General features: G+C 39.9%; 1 protein-coding gene across 3 annotated transcripts in view; it reads right to left on the bottom strand.

The window, feature by feature from the left end:
• The window catches only part of TMTC1 (transmembrane O-mannosyltransferase targeting cadherins 1), a 145325-nt gene that overhangs the window by 25394 nt on the left and 105995 nt on the right, over positions 1 to 13936 (bottom strand). For all 3 annotated transcript variants that reach the window (XM_039333324.1, XM_039333326.1, XM_039333330.1), the window contains one exon: positions 11696 to 11839. In XM_039333324.1, coding sequence (XP_039189258.1) covers positions 11696 to 11839 — 144 coding nt within the window. The remainder of the gene's footprint in view (positions 1 to 11695; positions 11840 to 13936) is intronic.

Genomic DNA, 13936 nt, shown 5'->3' with positions numbered 1-13936 from the left:
CTTCTTGGCTGTATCCGATGATTTCACCGGTTGGTGTGTCAGCTCAGGCGGGGGGCGGCTCCATTGTTTTCTTCGGCGGTGCCTCTTCAATATGTCGATCTCTGCTTCCTCTGCCAAGACGTACCATTCCTCAAGTCGATGTGGGTCCCCTCGGGGCAGGCAAGCATCATATAGATCATAGTTTAGTCCGTCTTTGAAATGGCCAAGGAGGATGTCTTCTGGCCAATTCAGTTTGCTGGCAATGGCCCGGAATTCTTGTGTATACTCGGCCACTGGGCGTTTGCCCTGCCTCATCGTTGTTATTCTTTCACGGGCTTTGCGATCAGCCAGGGGGTCTTCAAATCGTCTTCTCAAAGAGGACATGAAACGGTTGAAGTTACTGAGTTCTGGGGCATTGGAGTCATGCAAGTTCACTACCCAATCCGCAGCTGGTCCATCCAGGGCAGATTGCACGATCCGGATGCGGGCTTTGTCGCTGGGAATGTCCTGCCCATATTCCTCCATGTAGCTGAGTACTTGGGTTAGGAAAAACCCCAAGCGTGTTGGCTCCCCTTTGAATTTCACCTCCAACGGTGGACGTCTTGGAATGGATCGGTGCCTCCGTTGTGGGTGGTAGTGTCTTCCGTCCAGATTGCCATCTGTGGTCCGGTAGGGGGTGGGGGCTCCTGGATCAGTAGATGTCCCTGGGGTTGCAGGTTCCACGTCCCCCTCGGTGTCTCTCCCTTTGTGGCTCCAGGACTGGGGCGGCCGTAGGGCTCAGTATTCTCCTCTCCTAGGGAGCTGAGAGTTCTCTTCATCAGGTCAATAGCTTTCTCTAGGATCCAGTCTGAGTACGGTGCCCAGCTTCCTCCCTCTTCACTTGCGTGCAGGGATTTCTCCATCTCCTGCTTCCATTCTGGTTGCTTGGTCCCCCGTCTCAGGGTCACCTTTCTTGATTCCTTTCTCCACTCACTTTTCTTTCCAACGTTCATCGACCAGCGAGGCTTGTGGTCCTGTGTCTCCACCACTTCTTCTCCCGAGGAATCTGACCTCTCAGATCCCAACATCTGGCAAGGTTCCAACTGGGTCAGCGGCTCTCTTTCCAGGGAGTTTTCCCCCTCTCTTTCTCCATTGTCTGACATGGTAAATTTTTTGCAAAATCCCCCGGCAAGGGTCTCCCTTCCAGGTGGATTAATTTTGCAAGTCCTGTCTAATGTAAGGACCCACCCCACTTTGCATCTTAAGAAGACAGAACTCTTGGAATAATTCTTCCAACAGGAATCCTTTATTAAGAGAAAATGGTTGCAGGCATGCTAGACAGGACTTGGGGTTCAAGCTCTTCCATTCAAGGTTTTAAGGGGTTCCCCAGTAGTCCCACCCAATCAACCCCCCTTCCAGTGATAGTTTCAAGTATCACAATTCCACCCCCTTTCTTCTTTCTTCCGTCTGCATGGGGACTTCAGATAACTACATGAAAGGCAACTACCCTCCTTTGGTATGTTAACGCTTCGAGGTTACAATAAACACACATTCAGCATTCAGCTCTTTGAAGTGTAAAGAAGGAAGTGAGGGCCATAAAGCCCCTTTGTTCTCCCCCTTCTCTCCCTCTTATGGCAGAATCCAGAGAAGGCAGAATTGGGAGTTTCTATATTTGATAATTTAAAGATGAAATATAATTGGATTCTGACAGAGGGGCTGCCACAAAGAAGAGGGAAACAAGCTATTCTCCAAAGCACCTGAAGGCAGGACAAGAAGCAACGGATGGAAACTAATCAAGGAGAGAACCAACCTAGAACGTTCCTACAGTGAGAACAATTAACCAGTGGAATGACTTGCCTTCAGAAGTTGTGGGTGCTCTGTCACTGGAGGTTTTAAAGAAGACATTGGACAATCACTTGTCTGGAATAGTATAGGGTCTCCTGCTTGAGCAGGGGTTTGGACTAGAACACCTCCAAGGTCCCTTCCAACTCTGTTATTCTGAAGTCTGTTTTAGGGTTCTCCAGGATATCATGCTAGATTATGCAGACCTTATCAATACTCATATTAATACTGTCTCTAAATTTGCTTTGTAAAAAAATATTATCATTGTCTCTAAATTTGCTTCATAAAAAAAAATCAGTGATGATATTTGACTTGGAATTTGAAGCTCCCTGAGAAGACTGAAATATTAACAGCTCAGAGAGAGGTGGACCTTAACTGTAGCAACTGCAGATGGTTTGGCTAATGAAAAGCTTTCCTAGAAACACTAATTAAGGTAATAGTTCCCCTCTGGGAACTTTGTTCTTTGAAATAAAGTCACTTATTAGTAGTTTCCATCTCTTTCATTTTCATATTATAGAACTAAAACACAAGAACATGGTATGCCAAACAAAGAGAAAGGGGGGCTCCTTTTTTCTAACTTTGATACAGATAGGAAAAAAGCAGTAAGATTAAATTAAATGATACCATCACATAGAGGTAGTCCTCAACTTCTAACCCTCTGGTTAGCAACAATTCAAAGTTACAATAACACCGAAAAGTAATTTACAACCAGTATGTCAAGGATGAAACTTTGGCAGCAATGTGTCTCTGCATTTCAACTTGCCTTTAGATAAAGTGGGGGGGGGAAGTGTTACTTTCAAGTAGGTAGATGGAGAAACAAGCCTTCTTTGATTGAGCTGCAGACCATGGGAGCCTGAAGTCTTGTCAAGGACACCAGAACAGGTGGGGATTTGAAGCAGATGGTTTCCATAACAAAGTGGACTTCTTGATATGGATTACATAAGACGTTGGGAGTTTGGCTTGTTTAAGTCTATGAATTGGTGTGGGAACCTCAGAGTTAGTTCTGCTTCATCATAACCATGCAGTGTATTCAATAAAATGTAAGTTTTTTGGAAACAAAATTATTACTGGAGTTTTATTTGAATTCTCGAGCTGGATGTTGACACAGTACTTGTATTTATAACTATGGCAGCATCACCATGGTCACATGATCAAAATTCAGGCACCTGACATGTATTTACAATGGTTACAGCATCCCTGGTCACATGACTTCCCCAGGTGGCTTTTGAAAAGCAAAATCAATGGAAGAACTGGATTCACTGAATGACTGAATGATTCACTTAACAACTGTAGCAAAAATGGTTGTAAAATTAGACATGATTCACTTCACAACTGCCTTGCTTAAATATGGAAATTCTGGTCCCATGAATGCCAATCAAGGATTACATGTACATGTCGCCATTTTAAACAGTTCATGATAAAAGAGCACAAGGATAATTCAGACAGTTTTATGCTAGAAGACATGTAAAGCTTAAACCAATTATTCAGTGAAGGCTAGAATATCAGGCAAAGGGTCCAACTGTTCAGAGGACTCCCAATTTCAATATTACACTCAAGAATATAGCTTCCATCTTGTTTTGAGATACCCTGAAACAAAAGTCCCAGTCTTATAATAGTATAGCTTTCATTATTCCTCCTTTTCATGGTTTTTCCTGTGAATATTCTCATCCACAGAACAGCAAAGAGAATGAAACCCTGCTAACTAATTTCTGAAGTAGGTTTAATCTTTTCCCAAATTATATATTTTGGGTGTGATTACAGAACACATACCTGTGGGCATCAAAGTTTAAGAGCCAATTTTTTTTCTTACATTCATTCCTAAAAAGGCAAACCACAGGTACACTCTCTCACCAATTAAAACAGGAAATGACAATGGCTGCATGTTTGAACCTTGAACAATTCAAAGGATTTTTCCAAAGTTATAGAAGAGACTATAAACTTGGCACTAAAAAAGCAGAATTTCAAAATGCAAGCGCATCTGAAAAGTTGGCATTTAAAGAGGGCATAATCAAAACTGCTGGCTGCAGCTATTGCATGAAATCTGTTATTTATTTTATGTTTTAGCTCCACATGGAATTGGAGGTGCTGTGGCAGCATGGCAAAATGAGGGATTTGGAATGTTATACTTGTGGCTTTGTCAATTTCAACAAATGTGCTCCCAGCAAATATTGGACTATTATGCAACTGGAAAATGTCTTTCTGCATACAGGAAGAAAAAAACAGTTCTGCTTTGGAGACAAAAATGCCAACACTTTAATTAATATAAAAGAGCCGTAACTATAAATCCCTGTTTTCTCCTGCTTTGCTCAGCAGCAAAAGGTCAGCTAATTTATGAATTTACAGAATGTTTGAACTTCTTCTGAATACAAGATTTTAGTACCTATTTTTTAGATCCTAAAATCTGCTGAAACAATTAGGATCCAAGAAGAGTAGAGGAAATGCTAGTATCAGTTAAAAGATTTTTAAAAAATCAACTCAGCAACAGCAATAAATACTTTCATTATTCATAGCATCAATTATCCCCTTTTTCTGTTAGAGTTTTTTTTTTTAAAAAAAAGAGAACAATGCGCAGATTTTGCCAAGATAATAAAATGATAACAGCATTTTGTAGATGATAGCTTGAATTGTATATATGACTTGACCTAATGAAAGAAAGAATATTTGGGTTCTAATCCAGATAGGCGCCTGGTTCAGTATTAGACAGGAAGAAATGGCATTGATCATAAGTAATCAACTTCTTTGGTTAAAAAAGAAGACGGTAAACAACAATCAATGTACTAATTGGAAGACAGATTGAGAAAAGAAAGGTTTTGAACCTGTATGTTTTGGGACCTAATAGGGCAGGGGTGTCAAACTGCTGGCCCATGGGCTGGTTTCATCATACCGGAGCCGCGCCCACCCCATTGACAGCAATGGCAAAAAAGCTCCAAAACGTCGCGCAACGTCTTGTGACGTCACGAGATTGACATGTCTGTAATAGGGATTGGAAAGGTGCTATATTTTCTTTCCTCTTCCAGAGCAGCTGGACTGGGCAGGGGGGATAGACCAGAAGACCTCCAAGATCCCTTTCAACTCTAAGATCAATGAAAGAAATGGGTAGGAATAAACTAGAGCTTTTTCTTATGTTCAGAATGAGGAGTGTGTGGATGTGTCAAGAAAGGTCAAATGACAGAAGCAGCATTGTGATGTAAACTTCACTCTTTTGTGCAATCATAGAAAATGGACCTGGCTTCCCTCAGGATGTCACTTCACCATCTTGCCCTTTTTTGACAGATGTACAGGTAGTATACCTGAAAAAGAGCCGGGTTGTATTTAATAAATTCACCAAAGAAAGAAAAATGTTTATATCTGGAGAAGAACTAAAAGTAGTAGACCGCTACATATACCTTGGCCAACGGATCTCAATGGAAGGTGATACAATAAAGGAAATTGAGCGACGTGTTAAATGTGGTTGGCAGGCATTCGGCAAGCTAAACATAATTTTCAAGAACAACCTCCCCCTATGCCTTAAAAGTTTTCGATCAGTGTGTACTACCTGCTCTAACATATGCCGGTGAAAGATGGACACTAACCTCACAATTGACACAAAAGCTAAGAGTGGCGCAAAGAGCCATGGAAAGAGACACGCTCAGCATTACAAGACAAGATAGAAAGACCTGCACATGTATTAGAGAACAAACAAAAGTATACGGTATCATCAAAAGAGTAAAAGAATTGAAATGGAAATGGGCTGGTCACATAGCCAGAACCAAGGCAGTCATTGAATGGATCCCACTTGATAAAAAGCATCCATGAGAGAGACCTAAAACAACATGGATTGACGACATCAGGAAGAATTGCAGGCCCAATTGGTAAAGGAAAGCTCAAGACTGTATTGCTTGAAAAGGCCTTCATCCTGCAGGCGATAGACAATGACTAAAATGATGGTGGTGATTCAGGTAGCCCTTGACATACAACCATAAAGTGACTTATGACCATTGTTCACATTTACAACCGTTGCAGCTTCTCCATGGTTATGTGATCAAAATTTGGAGGCTTGGCAACTGATTCATATTTATGACGGTTGCAGTGTCCTGGGGTCACGTGATCACCTTTTGTGACCTTCTGACAAGCAAAGTCAATGGGGAAGCCAGATTCACTTAACAACCGTGTTACTAATTTAACAACTGCAGTGATTCACTTAACAACTGTGGCAGGATAGGTTACAAAATGGGAGAAAACTCACTTAACAACTGTCCCACTTAGCAACAGAAATTTTGGGCTCAATTGTGGTCGTAAGTCGAAGACTACCTGTGCATATTCCTCGCAGATGCTACTGCTGCCTGGCCTAACCTGAAGCCTGGTCATGAGCCATAATTTTGATCCTGGATTTATAAAAATTAGCTATGGTGAAAAATAATCCATTTTTCCAAACTGAGTATAAGAGAATTAAAAGTATTAATTTTGAAACAGAGACAGAAGTTTCAAGTTTGCTCCTCAAGACTTTGTGAATAAAGTAGCTACAATACAAAAATTTATTTTTTTCTAAACCTTTGCTTGCCTTTCTGATACACATTCTCAAATGGCAATAGTCCATTTAACCATATTGTTCTGCTTGTTTGTATAGATCAAGCTGAAGGAAAAGCAATATAAAGACAATAGGCATTTATTTGCCACTTCAGGTGCAATATATGCATGTATTACTGAGCTTTTGATAGCTATTTCTTCTAATATCCAATCTCTGGTATTTTTATATTTCTCATTTGCTCTTAGAGAAAAATATGCAAAAATCCAAGTTGTCAAGAAACCAGGAGCCAAGATAAAGTTGAAAAGTACGAGGAGTTTATTTCATGCTACCGATTACAAAAGAGTTTGATCTACTAACAGTCAAGGCAAATTGGAGCTAGGTAAGAGTCAATGGAATTCACTGGGGGCTGGACTTAGATCTCCTGTGGAAGCATAGCAACTGCAAAATGATGACACAATTGACCCCACCTTTGGGCTCAGCCAGGTCATCTACGAGAGCCCTGTTTTTTGTATGCAGCACAATAATATTTTGCATTGGCTTTATGTCTCACTGCATTATTTTTATATAAAGAGGGGAAATAACAAGAAAATTATCCCATGTTATCTCAAAACTGAAAACAAAAACAAATATTCATTACATGTCTCCTATCAAAATATGTTATCAGTCTCCCTGGCTAAAATAGAAAGCTAGAAGAATTGGGGCGCTTTGCTTTGCTTATTAAAAGAATATAGGCAGCAAGAAATATCTTATTTTGTGGGCTCAAAAACAAATCTAATGACAGTGAATAACTCTCTCTGGAATCTTATTTCATTATGAAAGATTATTATCTGGATGAATATAAAAAATTTAATCAAAAGCACACACCAGCTCAGTCCTAAAAGTTCAAGTTGTCTAAACTTATTGGCAGTGCTTCCTAAACTTTTTCCTTCATTACCCCAAACCACTTTCTTTAGCATCTTTGTAACCTGAATGGTCACTGAACAAATTGTCGTAACTTGAGGACTACCTGTATTCTAAAAACAATATTACTGAATGATATTTATGTCATTTGAACAAATTACCATCAGTAATTTTATTGATTTTTGTTTTATTAGGAATACTTTGGGAGATTTTTGAATATATATTAGTATACATGGAAATCTAAAGAAATCAATTTAAATATCTCTGTTGTGATGGCTAATGGATTTGTGGGTCATTACCCCCCCCCAAATAATTTTACCCAATTTTGAGTAATTTTATCCAGGTTTGGGAAGCACTGCTCTACAGCAACAGCCACAACATTTGGGACACCCACAAAAATGCAACCATAACTATGTGTGTTGCATGTATTCTCTGATCATCCTTTCACTTGGTACATCATTCACAGGATAGACTAAATAAATAGCATCATAAACACATGCATCGTAAATAGACTAGAACAGAGGTCCCCAACCTTTTGGGCACCAGGGACCGGTTCCATGGAGAGAGGTTTTTCTGCGGACCGAAGGGTGCATGGTTTTGTGTGCTGCCTGCATGCCACAGATGGGGTTTTGTTTGTTTGTGCAGACCAGTTGCTGGCATGCCATGGCCCGGTACTGGTCCATGGACTGGGGGTTGGGGACCCCCAGACTAGAAGACTATTTGAACGTGACACTCACTTATTTGTAAAAGATAATTTTCTTTTGAGAAGTGCAAAAGATACAAACTAAGTTGTTTCTGTATAGTTCAAATCTGAAGAAACAGCTACCTGCGAACTGGGAGGAGGAGAGCAAGGGAAATGGAATACAACTATATTCATAAAATGTAAATGAAATCAAATTCAGTTTTTGTTCTGGCTCCACCCATTATTTTTACAATGCAGCCTTAAAAGCTAAAAACAGCTATTAGCTGTTGGGTATCCCTGATTACATTATATTACATTTGTCTAGGAAGATTCTCTGTCATCCAGGTCATGGTTGTCCCAAACATACTTTTGTCAAAAGGCCATCGGACTTTGAAGGCATTTCGCTTCTCATCCAAGAAGCTTCTACAGTTCTGGCTAAATGGTGGAGGACGGAAGGATTTATATTCCTTGCAGTTATCTGGTCATTAGCACTCTTTCTGAGAGTCATTAAGGCACAGATAAACCTCCAAGTGCCCTCAATGCCTCTCAGAAAGAGTGCTAATGACCAGATGACTGCAAGGAATATAAATCCATCCTCCCTCATTCAGTCAGAACTGAAGAAGCTTCTTAGATGAGAAGCAAAACATCTTCAAGGAAAAAGTCCAGCTGTCTATTGAAAAAGCACCTTTGGGACATTATATTACATTATGACTGTAATCTGTCTATATGCTACTAAAATACTTACTGTCATGACTGTCAACTTTAACTGGTACATCATAAGGTAACCATTTTTGAACCAAGAAATCTCTCTCAAATGGGCTAACTTACAAAATGTATCCAAAATCCAAGATTCATGACTCAATGAAATTTGGGGAAAATGTGGCTGCTTCAGTATTACTGGCTGCAGTTAGGCTGCTGCTATGGTCACATGACCTTTATTTTTAATGTTCCATGACAGTTTCCCAGCCAGCCTCATAATTTGTTACTCTGTTCCTCACACAGCAGTGGCCACTTACCTGTGGGAAGGGGAGAGGAGGAGAAGAGAGATGAGAGGAAGGGAGAGAAAATTTCTGATGCTCCCTGCCAGATTCCCACAAGGAAACTCAGTGGGGAAGCCAGCAGGAAATGAAAAGTCTTTCGTGCTCCCACTTGTTTTTTTGCCAATCTGTGGTCATTCTGGTTTGCTGTTTAGGTAAGGAAATATCTCTGAAATGATGACACAACTGGCAAGGGTTGTCTAGTTATTATACTGTCTGGAAATTTGAAATGTTTATTATGTTAACATTTGTTTTCATGCAGTCAGGTTACTGCCATACAAATAAATTAACGTGCCATGTACATCTACCCAAAACTTGGATTTTTTTAAAGTCTACCTGGTATTTTAGATCCATTTTTCTATTATTGTTTAGAGAGTGGCTTGAACCAAATTATATTTGCTGCCTTCAAAAAGTAGCAACTATTATTAGATAAGCAGTACGATTCAAATTGGATTTCTGAATATTATTGTATTTCTCCTCAAATATTGTAGGCAAGTATACAAAGCAGTTGATGAGCATGATTAATAGCAACTGATATTGGAGTTTAGATGATATAGCTCTATTACATGAACCTTGTATTAAAGACTATATATCAAGGATGATTTATCATTTAGAGAAAATAGAACATCAATATCAAAGAGTAGATAGACAAGGGAGAGCTGCATAAAGTTGCTGTTATTTAGCATAATCTAGCTGTTCATGGGAAACAACAGATAGATAGATAGATAGATAGATAGATAGATAGATAGATAGATAGATAGATAGGTGGGTGGGTGGGTGGGTGGGTGGGTGGGTGGGTGGGTGGGTGGGTGGGTGGGGTGGGTGGGTGGGGTGGGTGGATGGATGGACAGATAGACAGACAGACAGACAGGGGGAGGTAATCCTTGACATAATACCACAATAGGGACTAGAATTTCCAATGTTAAGTGAGGTGGTGGTTAAGTGAATCACACCAATTGTATGACCTTTTTTTGCCATGGTCATTAAGCAAATCATTGCAGTTGTTAAATAAATCATGTGGTCATTAAATACATCTGGCTTTCCCCATTGACCTTACTAGTTAGAAGCCATCTGGAAAGTTGGCAAATGGCAATTACATGACCTCGGGATGCTGCAACCATCATAAATACAGGCTAGTTGCAAGTATCTAAATTCTGATCACATGACCGTGGGGATGCTGCAACAGTCGTGAGTCCGACAGCTGGTCATAAGTCGCTTTTTTTAGTACCTTTGTAACTTCAGACAGTCATTAAATGAATGGTTGTAAGTCAGGATAGGATAGGATAGGATAGGATAGGATAGGATAGGATAGGATAGGACATTAAAACATAATAAAATACTTTACTGTATCTGAGAACCATTATAATAATACACTTGCATAACTTTTTCTCTTACTTCTGTAGTTAATTCTAACATTAGCTCAGTTTTGAATTTACAAGAAAGTTCAAGCTACAGTTTATTCTAACTCAGTGGTTCTCAACCTTTTTAATGCCGCGACCCCCAACCGGTCGTAAGTCGAGGACTACTCAACTGGTCGTAAGTCGAGGACTACTCAACTGGTCGTAAGTCGAGGACTACTCAACTGGTGCAGCACTGTTTACAGAATGGGACTTTTGGCGGGCTCAGCAGGGCAGAGACAGCCTGGACAATTCCTATTGGCTTTTGAAATCCAATAGAATTAGACTCTATTCAAGAGAGTCTATTCTATTGGCTTTCAAAAGCCAATACAATAAAAGGGAGTAGCACAGCTAAGGAAAAGAGGAAAAAAATGGCGGACTGCGTTGTTTGGCGACCCCCATGAAATGGTCGTTCGACCCCAAATGGGGTCCCGACCCACAGGTTGAGAACCACTGTTCTAACTGAAACAAGCTTTAGCATGCCTTCCATTCTGCTTCTTATTCTTCTTGGCGTGGCAATAAGGAGATTTCACTTTCACTTTAATTCTTGATTGTAATTACAGTTTAGCATTACAATTAAACCTTAGACTAAAATTAATCTTAACAATAGTTTATTGTTAAGTCTCATAATCCATGTTGACTTATTTCAATCAAATAATAAGTTGTGGTTCTTACCCATCACAATGGAAAATAGATTACTGCAGGGCCCAAATATCTAATTGGTTGTGTTTACACTAAGCTATACAAATAACATTAAGTCAAAAACTCAAGCAAGGCACTCTGAAACAATGGAAGGGAACAAGGAAGGACTTAGTTTCTGCATTACGAAAGCTAAACAGTTGCCCAGTTAGACCTCCATTGGATTGGTTCTCTCTCTCTCTTTCTCTCTCACACTCCCTTCCTCACTCTCTCTCTCAGAGCCACAGTGATTAAATACTGGGTGAAGGTTCTGGTATTTCCTTAGCCTTGAAAACCAGCTGGGTGACTTTGGCCAGTTATTCTCTCTCTACTGTAGACTGGGAAGTTGAAAAACTTTCTGAATTGGACCAGTGTGGTGGATTATATATATTATATATGAATGCATGCGTGGACAAACACACACATGGCAGTTTGGTGTAGTAGTTAAAGGCGCCTGGATAGAAACCAGGAGACTATGAGTTCTAGTCCCACCTTAGGTATATAGCCAGCTGGGAGACTTGGGGTCTCTCTCAGTCCTAGGAAGAAGGCAAGGGCAAACCACTTCTGAAATCTTGCCAGAGAAACTGCAGAGACTTATCTAGGCAGTTACCAGATTGACTTGAAAGCAGCAAAATTATATATAGCTGTATCTCAACTGTAATTGTATAATACTAGAAGGAGTCCGGAAACCTACTTGAGAAGATTTCCAAGATTGAAGAGAACTCTGTTGTGTTGAGGATTCAGCTGGAGAGCTTTAGTGTAGTATTCCTTTGCTTGTGCCATATCTTTGGTCAACGTCCCAAGGTTGTTGAGGGCACTTGCATGACGTGGATACAACCTGTTGAGCAAAAAAAAAAAAAAAAATCAGATCATCTTACTGAATACCAAAAAAAATCCAAACCATTTCATGTTCGTTGCTTCTTATTAGACCTTCCTATGGCAAGGTTTAATTCTTTCATTTCTACGTGAAGATTTGGGACTATCAGGGAACAGCAACAAGCCTTGATTTGAAGGCCTTCAGCAATCAGTGGGGCTGACCCATGGCCCGTGGATTAAAAATACACATTTATGGAATGTTGTGGCAGGGAGAATTCTGTACTGGGTAGTAGAACAGGCAAATGCTGAGCCCCCTTTGCTTGTACTGTACCCCCAAATCAAGGAGAGGAAGCATCTGGAACTCAAGGGGGAAAGGCTCCAGGAGGAAAAAATAGGGTTCTGCCCCCCACCCTGCCCCACTCCTCTGACTGCCGTTTCCCAGGGGGAAGTGATGAGCATTCTTCCTGTCCCATCTCACCTTTTTTACTTATGAATGTGAAGAGTACAGTCTTTGTTCCAGTAAACAATATCAGCGTTTAAACAGAGATTTTTAAAAAGTCTACTTGCATTTAATCTTACGGGGTTATTTTTGTTTGGATTTTTAATAAAATACAGCCTTCCAGTTTGCAGTCTTTCTTACAAAGCCCATGTGTAGGCTCAAACACACCAGTATAAAATATGTATATGTCGTTGGAAATGGCAACCATCTGCAAGCAATATCTCTTCTGCTATGCATCTCATTAACCACCAAGTCCTCCTCGCTTCACCTAATCAAGCACCAACTACTGCATTATTTATGAAAGAAAACTGAATTTCATTAAACTCTCACTAGGGCCACCAGATTCTATTTTTTTAAAAAAAAAAAATTGATGTTCCCATCTTTCCAAAATTCTAGGCATTTTTACAAAAAATAGCCTTTCCTTCATAGTTATATAAAAAACCTGAAACAACTTGATTCCGAGAGAGAGAGAGAGGGGGGGGGAGAGAGAGAGAACGGAAGCAATACTTTACATTAAGTTTGACTTTGAGTTTTGTTTAAATAAGAAGCCGGATGTTTTTTGGAGATCAGATTAATTATTCAGAAGACTCCTTCAACAGTGCCTCTTCAATAGTCAGAACCCATTTAGATAGCTCGGCTTTGAAAACTTACTGCCTCCCCTTCTAATTCCCCAGAAATATTATTAGATTATACTGATTCCTAGTGAGTCTATATAACAAAGTCTTCAGGAAGTGGTAACACCTGTCTGATCTTGGAAGCTAAGCAGAGTCAGGCATGGTTAACTTCTTGGGTGGAAGATAGCCTGTGAAAATCAGAGCTATAATTAAAGAAAGCAATGAAAAGCCACAGTAACACTGCTGTCAACAAAACTAGTAGGAATCACCTTGCTTAGAAGAAGTCTTCAACTATTACATAATAAGATCAGAGTTTTTAAAAAGAATTGCAAAAGATTAATGATAGCTTCAATACAAAAAATAGAAGGCAGAAATGGATTTCAAGAGAAATAGAACCAATCTTTTCTTTTGAAACACTTATTTTTATAACTATTCTTGACCTTTGAGCCTCACCGGTTGTCCCAGTTATTTGAGTGACACCAAGACTATTCAATGTTACAACTAAAAACACAGGAGAAAAAAAATGGAAGGGGGATTTTTTTTACCTGAAGCTACATTCTGTCTTTCACTAAGAATGTCAGTTTACAAGGAAACTCCGTAAAATGAAATGGCTGCACAATCGGCAAAGTCAAGGCCTATGGGAACTAAAGCCCAGATTCTATGCTGAGACCAAAATCCAAAAGAGATATTTACAAGGTCATCAGTTTTAGAGGCTGTTTAGTCCAACAGGTTTTTGAAGGTGCTCTCTGAAGCTGGTAGAAATCATCCGTGCAGAAATTAAATCAAATTGAATGAAAGAATAAGCTGGGGTAGAAAGTTCTAACAGGTGCCAACTCAGGTAGGAAATTACAAATGGAAGAAGAGGTCCAGAAGGAATTTACAGACATTGTTGTCTTCCTATTAAAGAGCACACAGGTACCATCTGTCATCCCTCTCAATCCTCATGAAATAAACTTTCTTGTAGAGGGGGGCACAAAAAGACTGTTTAATTTTTGACCCTCAGTAT

This window comes from Crotalus tigris, unplaced genomic scaffold, assembly GCF_016545835.1.
Source record: "Crotalus tigris isolate CLP2741 ecotype Arizona unplaced genomic scaffold, ASM1654583v1 scf7180000017625.6296891, whole genome shotgun sequence".
In the NCBI taxonomy this organism is placed as follows: Eukaryota; Metazoa; Chordata; class Lepidosauria; order Squamata; family Viperidae; genus Crotalus; species Crotalus tigris.
This window is presented reverse-complemented; position numbering and strand designations above follow the sequence as displayed.